Source organism: Macaca nemestrina, chromosome 9 (genome assembly GCF_043159975.1).
Source record: "Macaca nemestrina isolate mMacNem1 chromosome 9, mMacNem.hap1, whole genome shotgun sequence".
In the NCBI taxonomy this organism is placed as follows: domain Eukaryota; kingdom Metazoa; phylum Chordata; class Mammalia; order Primates; family Cercopithecidae; genus Macaca; species Macaca nemestrina.
This window is the reverse complement of record NC_092133.1, coordinates 34426923-34443541: the sequence shown is the minus strand read 5'-3', so window position 1 is coordinate 34443541 and position 16619 is coordinate 34426923. Positions and strand designations below refer to the sequence as shown.

General features: G+C 44.4%; 1 protein-coding gene across 2 annotated transcripts in view; it reads left to right on the top strand.

Moving 5' to 3' along the window:
- Positions 1–10151: 10151 nt before the first annotated feature.
- LOC105478422 (cyclin and CBS domain divalent metal cation transport mediator 1) overlaps positions 10152–16619 on the top strand; it is a 67631-nt gene continuing 61163 nt past the window's right edge. Inside the window, exon 1 of one of the 2 annotated variants that reach the window (XM_011735692.3) lies at positions 10152–11798. In XM_011735692.3, the coding sequence (XP_011733994.1) occupies positions 10226–11798 (1573 nt within the window). In that variant the 5' untranslated portion in view covers positions 10152–10225. The remainder of the gene's footprint in view (positions 11799–16619) is intronic. The other variant, XM_011735693.3, reaches the window with a different exon arrangement.

Below are 16619 nucleotides of genomic sequence, written 5' to 3'. Positions count from 1 at the left end.
CTGAAGGGTATTAAGCAGGTAAATAATATTATCAGGTCTATGTTTTAAGAAGACCCTTTCTAGATCTCTGTGAAATGCATTGCCCCAGGCAACCTGCTCAGCTAACAAAATTTTAGCACTGTCCAGGAACTTAAAGTTCATGAAAATTCATCTCCAAAGTCCCTCCTATTCTAATAATCAGTGGTTCAATGCTGAAGTTGAAGAGACCTTTGATTTCTCAGCAACACAATCTAAGTACAGAGCTGTATTATTTCTTTTTCTGTTTGTGCGATTGGTTTTAAATGGTTGAGTCATGTCAAATAAATGCCTTTAATTGTTCTTGTTTCTTGCCTCCAAATTCCCAAATGCCAATCAACAATTTTCTGCTAATGAAGTGTCCAAAACTAAAAACAGCATCCCAGGTGCTATCTCACTAGGGCCAAACAGAAAGAGCTATTATCTCCCTGCTTTATGACAAGAGACCAGTGTCATATTTTTCTCACAATATTATACAGCAGACATGTATCTAATTTGCCGTTTAGCATCACCCTAGGGCCTCTTACAGCTATTACTATTTTCCAGGTGTTGCCCGCCTCATGAAAAAATTTCTTTCCAATTATTTTTCCCCAGATGCTTCTGCTTGAAATTTTTCCAAGTTGAGTGTCATTCCCTCTGCCATATTGTTAATGTTTTATATAATTTATTTGGCTTTCCTGGTGTTTGCAACATGTCTTCTCTTAGGGTCATCTGAAAATTTCATTAACATGTTTGTGAACAGGATGTAGCTAGAAGGGAAGTGCTGAGGGACTCATCTTCTGTTCCTTTATTAGTTAGGTATTGGTTCTAGAAATGGAGAAGGAGCCCATTCGTCAAAAGTAGAATTTGTCTCTACTCTTTTCTTAGACACACACACACACACACACACACACACTCGATGTGAACAAAACCTCTGTATCAGGGATCCCTAACATGGTGATCACAGACACGATAGCACACTGGGGTTCCCATGTACCCCTGTGATTGTATTCACAATAAATTCATGTTGTTGTATCCTTGAGTAGATATGCAGTTTTCTAGGGAAAAGGCCAATAGCTCTCATTAGAATCTCATGGAGGGCCAGGTGTGGTGGCTCATGCCTGTAATCCCAGAAATTTGGGAGGCCGAGGCAGGTGGATCACTTGAAGTCAGGAGTTCAAGATCAGCCTGGTCAACATGGTGAAACCCCATCGCTACTAAAAATACAAAAAATTAGCTGGGCATGGTGGCACACACCTGTAATTCCAGCTACTCAGGAGGCTGAGGCAGGAGAATCACTTAAACTCAGAAGGCGGAGGTTGCAGTGAGCCAACATGGCGCCATTGCACCCCAGCCTGGACGACAGAGTGACTCTCTGTCTCACACACACACAAAAGAATCTCATGGGAGTGTGTAAACTGCAAAAAGGTTAAGAACCATTGTTTTTTATCATTGTTTCTCAAAGACTGAGCCAACAGTCAGCTCAATTGGAATCACATGGGATGCTTAGTAAAATGCAGATTCTTGGGTCCTATTCTAGACATACATAATGGAAATGGAGATAGGAATGTCAATTATTTTTGACTGGGATAAGTATGTTAATTGTACAAAATTTAGAAGGCCAAAAAAGTCTCCTATCCCTGTGTCCTAGCTACCAGTTTCTTTTCAGAGAGGCAACCACTGTTACCGGTTTTCTGTGTATTTTTTTAGAACCTGAAAGAAACAAAAGAACAAAGAAAACAACAACAGCCACCACCACAAACTCCCCACGTGATTTCTATGACGTTTATGACAGTAAAATTTGAGAACCATTGCTCTGTAAAGAAAAAGAATGAATGTTTAACTGCGCTAAAGACTGTCTCAATCAGACCTTTTCCCCTACCCATTTAAGAGCCCAATTGGCCGGGCGCGGTGGCTCAAGCCTGTAATCCCAGCACTTTGGGAGGCCGAGACGGGCGGATCACGAGGTCAGGAGATCGAGACCATCCTGGCTGACACAGTGAAACCCCGTCTCTACTAAAAATACAAAAACTTAGCTGGGCGAGGTGGCGGGCGCCTGTAGTCCCAGCTACTCGGGAGGCTGAGGCAGGAGAATGGCGTGAACCCGGGAGGCGGAGCTTGCAGTGAGCCGAGATCGCGCCACTGCACTCCAGCCTGGGCGACAGCGTGAGACTCCGTCTCAAAAAAAAAAAAAAAAAAAAAAAAAAAAAAGAGCCCAATTATCCTGACAAACAACACTCAAAGCCAATTACATATATACAACTTTCCATTCTTTCATCTCCTCTCAGTAAAGAAAGCGTCTTCAATCTTTTTTCTGTTTGGTTAGAGTTTATCACCTCTGCTTCTGGCTGTCTGTTGACCTAGTCTGATAGGTCACCTGATTCGGTGTTGAATAAAGTGGTAGCCAAAGTGGAATTGACCTTCTGACTGCCCAAATGCTGGGGATTACTCTTTCCCTCCAGAAAAACTTCTTAACCTTTTTGGTAAAACAAAAAACCTCCCTAGCCTAGGCAGCTTGTCTTACTAACTGATAGAAACAGCATATCTCAGAAATGCTGTACACAAAATTAATCGTTTATTGTGGGCATTAACAAGTCTAGATTGTCTTGTACCTGCTCTACTGGCAGGTGTAGAAGCAGCCGGCTCTGTGCTGTGGAATGGAAGCTGTATCTCTCAGCTTCTGCCTGAGTTGGGTCCAGAGATTTAAGCACAGTAAAGCATAGGTTCATGTTTCCATATGTGAAGCTCTGTTGAATGTGGAATGTCCTATAAAAGAGAACAGATGTACTTTAAATGCCAATTCAAAACTTTAGCTCCCAATTTCACACCTGAAAGTCTAACAAATATATGAAGAGAGGCACAAAGTTGCTAGGAATCAGGGACATTTAAATTGAAAGAATGAGATAACACTTCATGCCCATCAGCTTAGCCAAATTGGAAAGTGAACAAAACCAAATGCAGGCTATGAAGTAGGAAAACAGAAAACCTTAGGCGCTACTGGTGGAGAGGCAATTCTGAGTGAATGCATACACTGTGGCCCAACAGTCCCATGGCAGCTACATCCTAAAGGAATTGCCTCACAGATCCAGTAGGACCATGGTCAAAGATTTCCCTGTGGCTCTGTTTGTAGTAGTGGGAAGTAACCTAAGTGTCCATCTCCAAAGGAATGTATAAAAATAACATTCTGGCTACCCACTATGGAACACCATGCAGCATTTAGAACACCAAACCAGGTGTATGTTCAGCAACATGAACAGATTTTACACAAAGAGTGTTGTGTGAAAATGTAATAAACAGCACAAGTTCTATAGTAATTTTATGAAAATTTAAAACACATTTATAGGCAGAAAGTAGATTAGTGGTTGCTGGAGGCTTGGGGCAGGGATTGGAGAGAAACTGAACGGGTACAGGATTTATTTTAGGTGTGATGAAAATGTTCTGGAATTAGATCAATGGTGATTGTTGAACAAGTTTGTAAATATTCTTTAAAAATTAAATCACTGAATTTTACACTTTAAAGGGTCAATTTGGCTGAGTGCAGTGGTGCAGACCTGTAATCCCAGAATTTTGGAGGGCCAAGGTGGAAGAATCACTTGAGCCCAGGGGTTTGAAACCAGCCTAGGCAACATGGAGAAACTCCATCTCTACAAAAGTTTTTTTGATTTTAACAGAATTAGCTGGACATGGTGGTGTGCACCTGTAGTCCCAGCTACTGGAGAGGATCACTTGAGGACAGGAGGTCAAGAGGGCAGTGAGCTATGATCATGCCACTGCACTACAGGCAAGGTGACAGAACAAGACAGAATATAAAATAAAAGGGTGAGTTTTATGGTATGTAAATTGTATCTCAATAAAGGAAAAACACAAACCAATACTAAGTATTCTACAAGGATACATACATTCTTAAGGATATATCAATCAATATTGGAGTGGCTATCTGAAAGGGGAAGGGATGAGATTGGGGATTAGAATGGGGTAAGAGAGGCTTTTTATAGTTGATGATGCTAGTGTACCATCAATTATCAACTGAGGAAGATGATTAACTCAATTCTCTGTGCCTGTGATAAAACTAACAAACATACACCACCAACGACAACAACTGAGGGTGGGAGGAGGAAAGGAAAAAGGAAAAGCAAGTTTATAGTTTTAGTGAGGGAAAATGTGCTATAATGAGGAATAAAAAAAGTTTAGAGTCTACAGTGGTAAGAACATTGTAAGTGCAACTGGCCAGGCGCAGTGGCTCACACCTGTAATCCCAGCACTTTGGGAGGCTGAAGCAGGCGGATCACTTGAGGACAGGAGTTCGAGACCAGCCTGACCAACATGGGGGAAGCCCGTCTCTACTAAAAATACAAAAAACACAAAAAATTTAGCCAGGCAAGGTGGTGCATGCCTTTAATCCCAGCTACTTGGGAGGCTGAGGTACAAGAATCGCTGGAACCTGGGAGGCAGAGGTTGCAGTGAGCTGAGATCGCCCCACTATACTCCAGCCCAGGCAACAGGGCAAGACTCTCAAAAAAAAAAAAAAAAAAAAGTGAGTGCAACTATGTAAAATGATGTATGTAAACAAACAAAAGTACAACAGATTGCTATAATGTAGTGTTGTGTAAAATAGTGTGATGTATTGGCAGTGCCTTGGCCATCCATTGTATAATCTTGGACACCAGTGTACTTAATTTCTCTGTAGCTCAGCCTCCTCATGTAAAATGGAAATTATAATAATAATACCTACTTCCAAAGGTTCTTATGAGAATTAAATGAGTTAATTTATGCATGATATATAGTGAGCCTTCTGTAAAGGTTACCTGGTATTATTGTTTTCCTAACTTTTGGAACTGTAGACCTTGGACTCAAACTATGTGTCTCATTGAGCTCCACTAGCCATTAATCATGTGACTTTCACAAAGTCACCCAATCTGAACCTCAATTTTCTCATCTATTGTGAGAAATAAAAGGGATAATGTTCTTGGCACATGGCAAACACTCAATGAATGCTAACGGGCCGGGCATGGTGGCTAATGCCTGTAACCTAGAACTTTGGGAGGCCAAGGTGGGCAGATCATATGAGGTCAGGAGTTCGAGACCAGCCTGGCCAACATGGCAAAACCTCGTCTCTCTCTACTAAAAATACAAAAATTAGCCGGGAGTGGTGGCGTGCTTCTGTAATCCCAGCTACTCAGGAAGCTGAGGCACAAAAATCGCTTGAACCCAGAGGCAAAGTTTGCAGTGAGCAGAGATCACGCCACTGCATTCCAGCTTGGGCAACAAAACGAGATCCTGCCTCAAAAAAAAAAAAAAAAAAAAGCTAACAGATTATATTATTAGGAATATTACTAATATGCTGTCATAGTTTTAAAGTACAAAAAAGGAATAGAAGATACAAAATTTAATAATTTTATGTTCTTCCTATGTATAAATTCTTCCATTTTTATAACATCTAATTTTTGTGGATAGAGTTCTCAGACCCTCTTCTCTAGATGATGAGTCCCATACACCCTCAGGGCACTTTGAACAGCTCCTTCATGGGAGTAATTAATTAATTAGGCAGGTAGGCAATTTCTGGTTTATGTCTGTCTTCCTCAGGAGAATCTAAGCTCCAAGATGACAAAGATGGTGTCGGCTATGCCCAATATCTAGCACAAGGCCTGGCACTTTGTTGATTAACAAATATTTATGGAATGGATGAACAAGAAATGAAATAAACAAAAGCATTTTAACATGTACATTCTGAAATAACATAGTCATGATATTAAAAGTAAGTATTATTTCCTCCGTCTCTCCAAGAAGAGAGGAAGTGCCCATCTTGTAAGCTAAGAAGACAGTAACCATTCAGATTCTGGGGAGCTATTTTTGGCAGCTCTTCCTTAGGAGAATCACACTGCCTGAACCTGTCCCCAGGAATCCCTTCAGTTACAGCAGAGCTCTGGAAACCCAGTACTTTTCCAGAACCTCCTGTTCAGTAAAAGGAAAAGTACTCAGTCTCTCTAGATTATGTTCACACAGTGTATGTTAGCCCTTACTCTCTGACTCATGAAAGGGTAGGTAGCTTAAAACTGTCTTTCACTTCACAAATGAGGAAATGAGCCCAGAAAAGTGGATTGATTTTCCAAGCCTAACACTTGTTAATAATAGAGCTGGTGCAATTGGGAATAGGCTCATTCTTACATTTCTCTCTCTTTCTCAATACATCTGTAATACACATATATTTGATTTATTTAAATTACATTTATGAAAGATTTTTTATTACATTGGGGGAAAAGCCCTTGATGTGTTAAGCAACAGGAGCTGACTAGATTATATATATAATACCTATTCAATTATAAAATATATAATTATATGGAGAGCACATATGTGTATGTGTGTATGTATTTCTCAATTACTTATCTATGTAGAAAATGTGAAAAGGAGTATAAAAAATGTTAACAGTGTTTACCTCTGGTTGGTGGGTCATAGTGTATTTTTATTTATGTTTTTCTGCATTAAAACTTTTGTTAATAAGCATGTAATATTTTATAACCAGAAATTTCAGTTTTTTAATTCCTGCTCTAATCGTTTTTAAACATTTTATTTCAGTCAGCTCTACCAGGTAAAGGGAGCATCAACCTAGGCTCCAAAGAAGTTCTACCAGTCATTTAACCTGATCTGTAAAATGGGTATAATTATAGCTACTTCCCAGAGCTCTTGTGTATTGGAATAAGAAATAAGAAATTCCTTCATAACTCTAAAGCTTGTTAAAGATGTTAAGTGGTATTGTAATGATAATAATGTTCTGTGGCCTAAAAGAGGTGGGAAAACCCTTAGGATAGCAGGTATCTTTGTGCTAAGAAGTTTAGGTTGGGAAGGGAAAGAAGTCTAAGTGTCAGGAGAGAAGTAAGAGCTTTTTTGCTCTTAAGAAAATCAGCTGGGTAGGTGGCTCACGCCTGTAATCTCAGTACTTTGGGAGGCCAAGGCGGGTGGATCACCTGAGGTCAGGAGTTCAAGATCAGCCTGGCCAACATGGTGAAACCCCATCTCTACTAAAAACACAAACATTTGCCAGGCATGGTGGCACACACCTGTAATCCCAGCTACTTGGGAGGCTGAGACAGGAGGATCGTTTGAACCCAGGAGGCGGAGGTTGCAGTAAGCCAAGATCGCACCACTGTACTCCAGCCTGGGTGACAGAGCATGACTCTGTCTCAAGGAAAAAAAAAAAGAAAGTAAAACAATCATATGGTTGACCCCAGTTCTCTCCTTCCTCATACTTCCAATAAATCCCTCAATGTTCCCTCTTAAGATTAAACTTCCCGCCGGGCGCGGTGGCTCACGCCTGTAATCCCAGCACTTTGGGAGGCCGAGGCGGGCGGATCACAAGGTCAGGAGATCGAGACCACGGTGAAACCCCGTCTCTACTAAAAATACAAAAAAAAAAATTAGCCGGGCGCGGTTGTGGGCGCCTGTAGTCCCAGCTACTCGGGAGGCTGAGGCAGGAGAATGGCGTGAACCCGGGAGGCGGAGCTTGCAGTGAGCCGAGATCGCGCCACTGCACTCCAGCCTGGGCGACAGAGCGAGACTCCGTCTCAAAAAAAAAAAAAAAAAAAAAAAGATTAAACTTCCCTTCTGTCTCTTAAGTAGCCCATGCAAGAAGCAGCTTATAGTGGACAGGATCTAGTGTATTTTGAGACAATGGCATGTCACAAATGCCATGGAAAATGAGATTTCACACACAGGGATGATTTTTTACACTAAACAGAGGTGCCAAGGGTCGTATGTAAAATAACTCTTCCTTTTTAATTTATTAATTATTTTTAGAGACAAGGTTTCATGTTGTTGCCCAGGCTGGAGTGCAGTGATGCTATCATAGATCAATGCAGTTTCGAATTCCTGGGCTCAAGTGATCCCCTTGCTGCAGCCTCCCAAGTAGATGAAACTACAGGCATGTGTCACCATGCCTGGCTAAGTTTTTTAATTTTTAATTTTTTAGAGACTGGGTCTCCCTTCATTGTTCCGTCTGGTCTCTAACTCCTGGCCTCAAGAGATCCTCCCACTTCAGCCTACCAAGTAGCTGGGATTACTATATTTTAAAATGTAATACAGACTTATGATAAATTTACCCAAGAGAAATAAAAATTTATGTTCTCACAAAAACCATCACACAAATGTTTATAGCCACTTTATTAATAATTGCTAAAAACTGGAAATAACTCAAATATTCCTTATTGAATGGATAAACAAACTGTCATACATCCATATAATGGAATGCTACTCAGCCATACAAAAGGATGAACTACTGAAAATCACAACAACAGATGAATCATAAATGCATTATGCTAACTTAGTAAAGGAATGGAGACTCAAAAAGGCTACAGACTGTATTCTCCATTTATATGATATTCCAGAAAAGAAAACTATAGGGGAGAACTGATCAGTAGTTCCCAGAAGATAAGACAGAGGGAGGGGTTGACTACAACAGGACAGTAAGAGAATTGGCAGGGTGGGGGGGTGGTGATGGGATTACTTTTTATTGTGATGGTTACATGTATATGCATTTGTCAAAAGTCATAGAACAGTACACCAAAAAGTGAATTTTACTATATAAAGTTTAAAAATAAATGTATAAAAATAATATAGTCCCAGGGTAAATTCAAACAATACAAGGAATTTAATAAGAAACTCTCCCTCCTAGGTCTTTGTGATAATAGATCTATATTTTGGTTGCAGTGATGGTCACATACATCCATACATGTGATAAAATGATAGTGAACTATACACGCACACATTACACCAATATCAACTTCCTGCTTTTGATATTGTACTATCATTAAGATGTAACCGACCAGGCGCGGTGGCTCACACCTGTAATCCCAGCACTTTGGGAGGCCGAGGCACGCAGATCACCTTAGGTCAGGAGTTCGAGACCCGCCTGGCCAATGTGGTGGAATCCCATCTCTACAAAAAAAAAAAAAAAAATACAAAAATTAGCCAGGCATGGTGGCAAGCGCCTGTAATCCCAGCTACTGGAGGCTGAGGTAGGAGAATCGCTTGAACCTGGAAGGTAGAGGTTGCAGTGAGCCGAGATCCCGCCACTGCACTTCAGCCTGGGCAACAAAAGTGAAACTTCGTCTCAAAATAAATAAATAAATAAATAAATAAATAAACAAACAAATAAAATAAAATAAAAGATGTAACCGGCGGGTCGTGGTGGCTCACGCCTGTAATCCCAACACTCTGGGAGGCCAAAGCAGATGGATCATCTGAAGTCAGGGGTTCGAGACCAGCTTGGCCAACAGGGTGAGACCCTATCTCTACTAAAAATACAAAAATTAGCTGGGCATGGTGGCACACGCCTGTAATCCCAGCTACTCAGGAGGCTGAGATAGGAGAATCGCTTGAACCCTCCGGGAGGTGGAGGTTGCAGTGAGCCAAGATTGTGCCACTGCACTCCACCCTGGGTAACAGAGCAAGACTCTGTCTCAAAATAAATAAATAAATAAATCTCATATAAATGTGTGTGTACAAATTTATACATAAATAATTTTAACACAAATGGTAGCATATTATACTTGCTGTTCTGCACCTTACTTTGTTTCTACAATTACTTCAGAGATTTTTTTCCACATCACATATACAATGGATCCACCTCATTATTTTTTCTTGCCATATAGTATTCCATTGCACAGTGGTTTCATTTATTTCAACAGTTTCATATTGATGGACATTGGGATCTTAACTAAGAATTGAACTTAAATAATTCAGAAATTTTTACAATAATGAAAGGTCGGCTGGAGTTGAGCCTAAAAGTTTTCACATATTCAAGACTTGACTCCAGAATATTCTTTTGACCAGAAGGGGGAATGCAAGTGGCAGGAGAAGCAAAAAGCTGGGAAATTTCCCGGGCCAATGGGGAAGCAGTGGAGCCGGCAGGGAATTACTGCCGGGTAGGAGTTCGCAGAGGGGCACCTTACTTTTGGAGTAGGAGGCCGTCTTGCAAGCCGAGACTTTTCAGGCTGCAGCCCAGATACACCGAAGTGTGTATCGGCTACGCACAGTGTGGTGATGCCTGGCCACCTCCAGCCTCCCGCGGGGACCCCCTGCCCAGGCGGAGTCTGAATGCCCACCGCCACCAGCCCACGCGCGCAGTGGGCGTACACGTGGTGACCTGCCTGCGGCTGGGTTCCCGGCTCCGGCTCCTCCTCCCTCCAGCTCTCGCTCAGCTTTCTGCAGTATCACGTGCAGCAGCGCTGGTTGCAGGATGGCGGCGGCCGCGGCGGCGGCAGCAGCGGTGGGTGTCAGGCTCCGGGACTGCTGCAGCCGAGGCGCTGTGCTTCTGCTCTTCTTTTCCCTGTCTCCTCGGCCCCCGGCCGCCGCCGCCTGGCTGCTGGGCCTGCGGCCAGAGGACACTGCTGGAGGCCGCGTGTCCCTGGAAGGGGGCACCCTGCGCGCCGCCGAAGGCACCAGTTTCCTCCTGCGTGTCTATTTCCAGCCAGGACCGCCGGCGACCGCCGCACCGGTGCCCTCACCGACCCTCTCCTCGGGGGAAAATGGCACCGGCGACTGGGCTCCGCGACTCGTGTTCATCGAGGAGCCCCCGGGCGGTAGCAGCGTGGCCCCTAGCGCGGTCCCCACGCGCCCCCCGGGACCGCAGCGCTGCCGGGAGCAGAGCGACTGGGCATCGGACGTGGAAGTCCTGGGGCCCTTGCGTCCCGGGGGCGTGGCAGGCTCGGCCCTGGTCCAGGTGCGAGTGCGGGAGCTGCGCAAGGGCGAGGCGGAGCGGGGCGGCGCGGGCGGTGGCGGGAAGCTCTTTTCGCTCTGCGCCTGGGATGGGCGCGCGTGGCACCACCACGGTGCCGCCGGCGGCTTCCTGCTGCGCGTCCGCCCGCGGTTGTACGGCCCAGGCGGGGACCTGCTGCCCCCTGCGTGGCTGCGGGCGCTCGGGGCGCTCCTGCTGCTAGCCTTGTCGGCCCTGTTCAGCGGCCTGCGCCTGAGCCTGCTGTCGCTGGACCCGGTGGAGTTACGGGTGCTGCGGAACAGCGGCTCGGCCGCCGAGCAGGAGCAGGCGCGCCGCGTGCAGGCCGTTCGCGGCAGGGGGACCCATCTGCTCTGCACCCTGCTCCTGGGCCAAGCCGGAGCCAACGCGGCCCTGGCTGGCTGGCTGTACGCCTCGCTGCCGCCGGGCGTCGGGGGCACCGGGGAAGACTACAGCGAAGAGGGGATCCACTTCCCTTGGCTGCCGGCGCTCGTGTGCACCGGCGCGGTATTCCTGGGCGCCGAAATCTGCCCCTACTCAGTGTGTTCGCGGCATGGGCTGGCCATCGCCTCGCACAGCGTGTGCCTGACCCGGCTTCTGATGGCAGCCGCCTTTCCCGTGTGCTACCCGCTGGGCCGCCTGCTGGACTGGGCGCTGCGCCAGGAGATAAGCACCTTCTACACGCGGGAGAAGCTGCTGGAGACGTTGCGGGCCGCAGACCCCTACAGCGACCTGGTGAAGGAGGAGCTCAACATCATACAGGGTGCCCTGGAGCTGCGCACCAAAGTGGTGGAGGAGGTGCTGACCCCCCTGGGAGACTGCTTCATGCTGCGCTCAGACGCGGTGCTCGATTTCGCCACTGTCTCCGAGATCCTGCGCAGCGGCTACACTCGCATCCCAGTGTATGAGGGCGACCAGCGGCACAACATTGTGGACATTTTATTTGTCAAGGACTTGGCCTTCGTGGACCCCGACGACTGCACCCCGCTCCTCACTGTCACCCGCTTCTACAACCGGCCCCTGCATTGTGTTTTCAATGACACCCGACTGGACACGGTACTGGAGGAGTTTAAGAAGGGTGAGCAGGAGTCTATCTTCTCCCCCAACTCCTATCCCCTTCAAAGGTTTTATCCTTTCCTAACCACGTGAGGCTCTAGGTACCCAAAGCAATTTCTCTCCTATGGTACCAAAAACCCAAGGAAGACTCTACCTCTTGGCTCCCTGGCTATTTTCATCTCACTTCTACCTCACTTCTTGCTCCTGATTGAGCCCCAGGCCTCTTCCCCTCTACTTGACTCACAAGATGCAACATATTCCTTATTTATTCCATTCCACCAGTGTTTTTCCAACGCCTACCAAGTGTCAGATACTGTGTAGGTCGGAGATAGCCCTTGAAGGTCATTGCATAGCTCCCCACCTATTACAGGAGGCACCTCTACAGGTTCCCATACAAGCAGCCTTTGCTTTAAACTCCCAGGGCTGAAAGCTATTTACAGAGCAAACTAGTCCCATTGCTGGACAGCTCCAGTGGCTGACAATGTCTTCCCCATATAGAGCAGAAATTTGTGTCTCCAAATCCTCCTAACTCTTCTGCCTTTTGAATCATGTAGACTAAACCCAAACACCTTAGACATTCTTCCCCATATTTAACTTCCCATCAGGTATTGGCTGCACACATATCAAGTACTCAGGTTCAGGGCCTGGTGCGGTGGCTCATGCTTGTAATCCCAGCACTTTGGGAAGCTCAGGCGGGAGGATTACTTAAGCCCAAGAGTTCAAAGCTGCAGTGAGCTGTAATCCCACCACTGTACAAAAGAACAAGATGCTGTCTTTGAGGGGGGAGGGAAGTACTCAGATTGGGGGTTAAAAGTTGACTAAGGCAGTAGGATCCTTGTAATTCTGGGAACTGTGGTCCTGTGAAATAGGATAGATCTGAACCTGAAGAAATATTCTGGGTAGAGGAGATCCTAGAAAACTTGCATACCCAAATGAGTGGGGTTTCCTTCAGTGCAGTCACCATCCTCCAACCCTCCTCCCCAAACTCAGGCTTGATGTCATGCTTATAACTTGTTTACTTCATGTCTGAGTTTGTCTTCAGAAAGTGCCTTCTGGTGACTATAAATTCACTCAAGAAAAATCAGCCTGGGTACATTAGAGTCACTCTTCTTGGCATTACACAGTTTGACTGCCCCCCTAGTTCACCAGATTTCGCCCAGAACCCTTGACTGTTTTTTAAAATCAAATCTACTTTCAAGAATCAACATTGAGACCATTCAAAAGACTATCTCACAAACCCTGAAAGCAACTCCAGACATCATAATTTGAAAACAGGGACACAATTAGAATAAATGTAGAACTTTCCAGAATGACTCCTCTGAAGGAGGCACTCATCTGATATGAGTTGGAATGTTTATTAAAAACAAAAACCAAAAAAATCAATCCCTTGACTTCAGATTCAGGCTTCAGATCTAGCTTCCTTGTGGCTAGCAGTACTCTCATTTGACTGCATTTTGTATAAATTTTTTTGTCAAAAATGTAATCCATGATAATTTGAGCCCAAGGCTGCAGTGAGCTATGATTATGCCACTGAACTGTAGCCTGGATTACAGAGCAAGACCCTGTCTCAAAAAAGAAAGAAAGAAAGCGAGAAAGAGAGAAAGGATGGAAGGAAAGAAGGAAGGAAGGAAGGAAGGAAGGAAGGAAGGAAGGAAGGAAGGAAGGAAGGAAGGAAAGAAGGAAGGAAGGAAGGGAGGAAGGGAGGGAGGGAGGGAGGGAGGGAGGGAGGGAGGGAAGGGGGGGAGGGAGGGAAGGAAGGAAGGAAAGAAGGAAGGAAGGAAGGAAGGAAAGAAAGGAAGGAAAGAAGGAAGGAAGGAAGGAAGGAAAGAAGGAAGGAAGGAAAGAAGGAAGGAAAAGGAAAAATTCAATCTCACTACTTTAACATCATAAATAATCTTTAGAACTTTGAATACAAACAAATCTGGGGTCTTGTTCCTGCCACAATATTTTGAAATCATATTAAATATTAAAATGTAGCCTGGGAGGGGGAAAAAGGTCTAAAAGCTACTTTCAGTCTCAGATTTGAGAGAACAGCCCTAGACTTTGTGTTGGTATGATGAAAAGGGAGAGAAATGTATATATGGCAGCTATTTTAGTCCATTTTCGGCTGCTGTTTCTCCCTGTTCAGTCCATCTCACCTTAATCCTTGCATTCATAGCTCCCACTGCAACTTGAGGTTCATCTATCCACTCTTAGAATTGTGCTGATATTTTGTGTATCTTAGAGAAGTAGGGTCTTAGATCTGGGCATTGGGGGGCATAAACCACAGAAATTTATTTTGTCAAAGATCTGGAGGCTAGCAGTCTGAGATCAAGGTGTCTGGGCAGGTTTGGTTTCTTCTGAGGCATCTCTCCTTGGCTTGCAGTCACCACCTTCTGTGTCCTGACATGGTATTTCCTCTGTATGCATGCATCCCTGGTGTTTCCTTGTGTGACCAAATTTTCTCTTCTAGCAGGGACACCAGTCAGATTGGATTAGGCCCACCCTACTGGCCTCATTTTAACTCAGTCACCTCTTAAAAGTGATAGTTAAGACACAGAGCAGTGTGTCATTGTCATATGCTGGCAGAAGATATTTTAAATGAAACTCCTATGAACTCATTCATTCACTTGTTTAGGTTTTTTTGTTTGTTTTTTTTTTTGTTGTTGTTGTTCGTTTGTTTGAGACAGAGTTTCACTCTGTCGCCCAGGCTGGAATGCAGTGGCGCCATCTCGGCTCACTGCAACCTCTGTCTCCTGGGTTCAAGCAATTCTTCTGCCTCAGCCTCCCAAGTAGCTGTGAGTACAGGAGTACAGCACCAAGCCTGGCTAATTTTTGTATTTTTAATAGAGAGCCACTGCACCCAGCCTCATTTACTATTTTTTAAACATCTGTACAGTTTTAGGCAACAGGGGAGACAAGAAGACTGTCCTCAGGAGGTTAGCAATATACAGGGCATAATGAGCAGTGTTTTGAAGTAGGAATTGTCATATCAACTCTTATATCCCCAGCACCTTACACAGTGCCTTGTACATAGTAAGCTGTTCCAAAAAGTTGATATTGATCTGAAATGAATCCCTGTTCAGAGTTTCTAAACGTGGTCTGAAAAAAGTTCCTTTAGTGTTCTATTAATGGCTACTTTGTTTTTACGTAGATCACTAAAGAGAAGCAAGCCATTATAGAGAATACTATGCCAAGGAAGATATTTCCACTTCCTTTTATAGCCTTGCTACTTCCTCAAAGTAAGGTCCATGAAAGAGCAGCATGAGTCTCACCTGGGAACATATTAGAAATGCAGAATTTTATGCCTTACCCTAAATCCACTGAATGAAAATCTGCATTCTAGCAAGCCTCCAGGTGGCTCCTATGTGACATTAAAGTTTGAGAAGCATTGCCTTCAGAGACCCCTTATTAACAGTGTTTGGTAGATCTGCTTAGGATAGAATATGAGACATAATGAAGAAGGTGGATGTCCTCAGGCTGCAAGCCGTATAACATAGTGGTCATTTTCTTTAGGAGTATACATTTGCACCATAGGTTAGGAGATGAAATCTGGGTTGAACTGCTTTTCTTTGCCTTTAAAAATAACTTTTTTGGCTGGGCACGGTGGCTCACGCCTGTAATCCCAGCACTTTGGGAGGCCGAGGTAGGTGGATCACCTGAGGTCAGGAGTTGGTGACCAGCCTGGCCAACATGGTGAAACTTCATCTCTACTAAAAATACAAAAATTAGCCAGGTGTGGTGGCACACACCTGTAATCCCAGTTAATTGGGAGGCTGAGACAGGAGAATTGCTGAGATAGGAGGCGGAGGTTGCAGTGAGCCAAGATTGCACCACTGTACTCCAGCCTGGGTGACAGACCGAGACTCTGTCTCAAAATAAATAAATAATTAATTAAAAAATAATTTTTAAAGCAGGTCTTTAATAGCTCTTCCATTTTTCTTACTTCCTTGCATCTCAAGTAACTTAACCACCAACAAATCCCTTAGAAGGTAGAAGAATGATATTAATAGAAGCCACAGTTACCATTAATTGAGCACTATCAGTTCTTCCAGGCACCATGCCAGGCCCTTTACATACTCAGAACAACCCTCCTGGGTAGATGTTATTAACCCCATTTTACAGTTGAAGAAACTAAAGCTCGGATCAATAACATGACTTGTACAACTTTCCATAACTAATAACTGACTGAATTGTGATGTGAACTACATCTGTAGGACCCCAAAGCCTGTTCTTTCCCTGCTTCACCCATCTTAGTCCTTCCTCCATCCTGGAATGCCTGCCACCCACAGGGTTCAAAGGTAGCTTTTTCACCTCTGATTGCTGCCCATGACTGATTCACCTCCAGTTTCTGGAGGTCAGTGATGTAGCTTTATAATTACAGTAATTGCTAACATGCATATTGCGCTTGACAGAACATTTCTATATACCTTCTCTTGTCCAATCTTAAACAACTCTGCAGTTACAGGTGATGATATGGGATTTTATCTTTTTACTTCTTACGAGTTGCAAGTCTTTAGCAGTGGGGAAGAGGAAAATGGTTTTTCACACTAGAGTGCTAGGTTTACAAAAGGGAACAATATTTCTCCCCACTGAACTGTAAGTTCATTGAGGGCAGAGAATGAATCTTATTTACTTTGTATTATCAGGGCAAGTACAGTGACCACCATGGCTAGGGGATGTATAAACATTTATTGAATAAATGGTTTTAAATACCTAACTTCTATATTTCTATGTTTGAGTGAGGCGACCTCTAAGTACAGAATAGTTAATGTTGTTCCTTAATCTCAGCAAATCTCTCCTCTTCCTCTTCATGGGCCTCTATCCCCAATAAGTGGCATCACTTGTGCCTTTAGTCACCCTG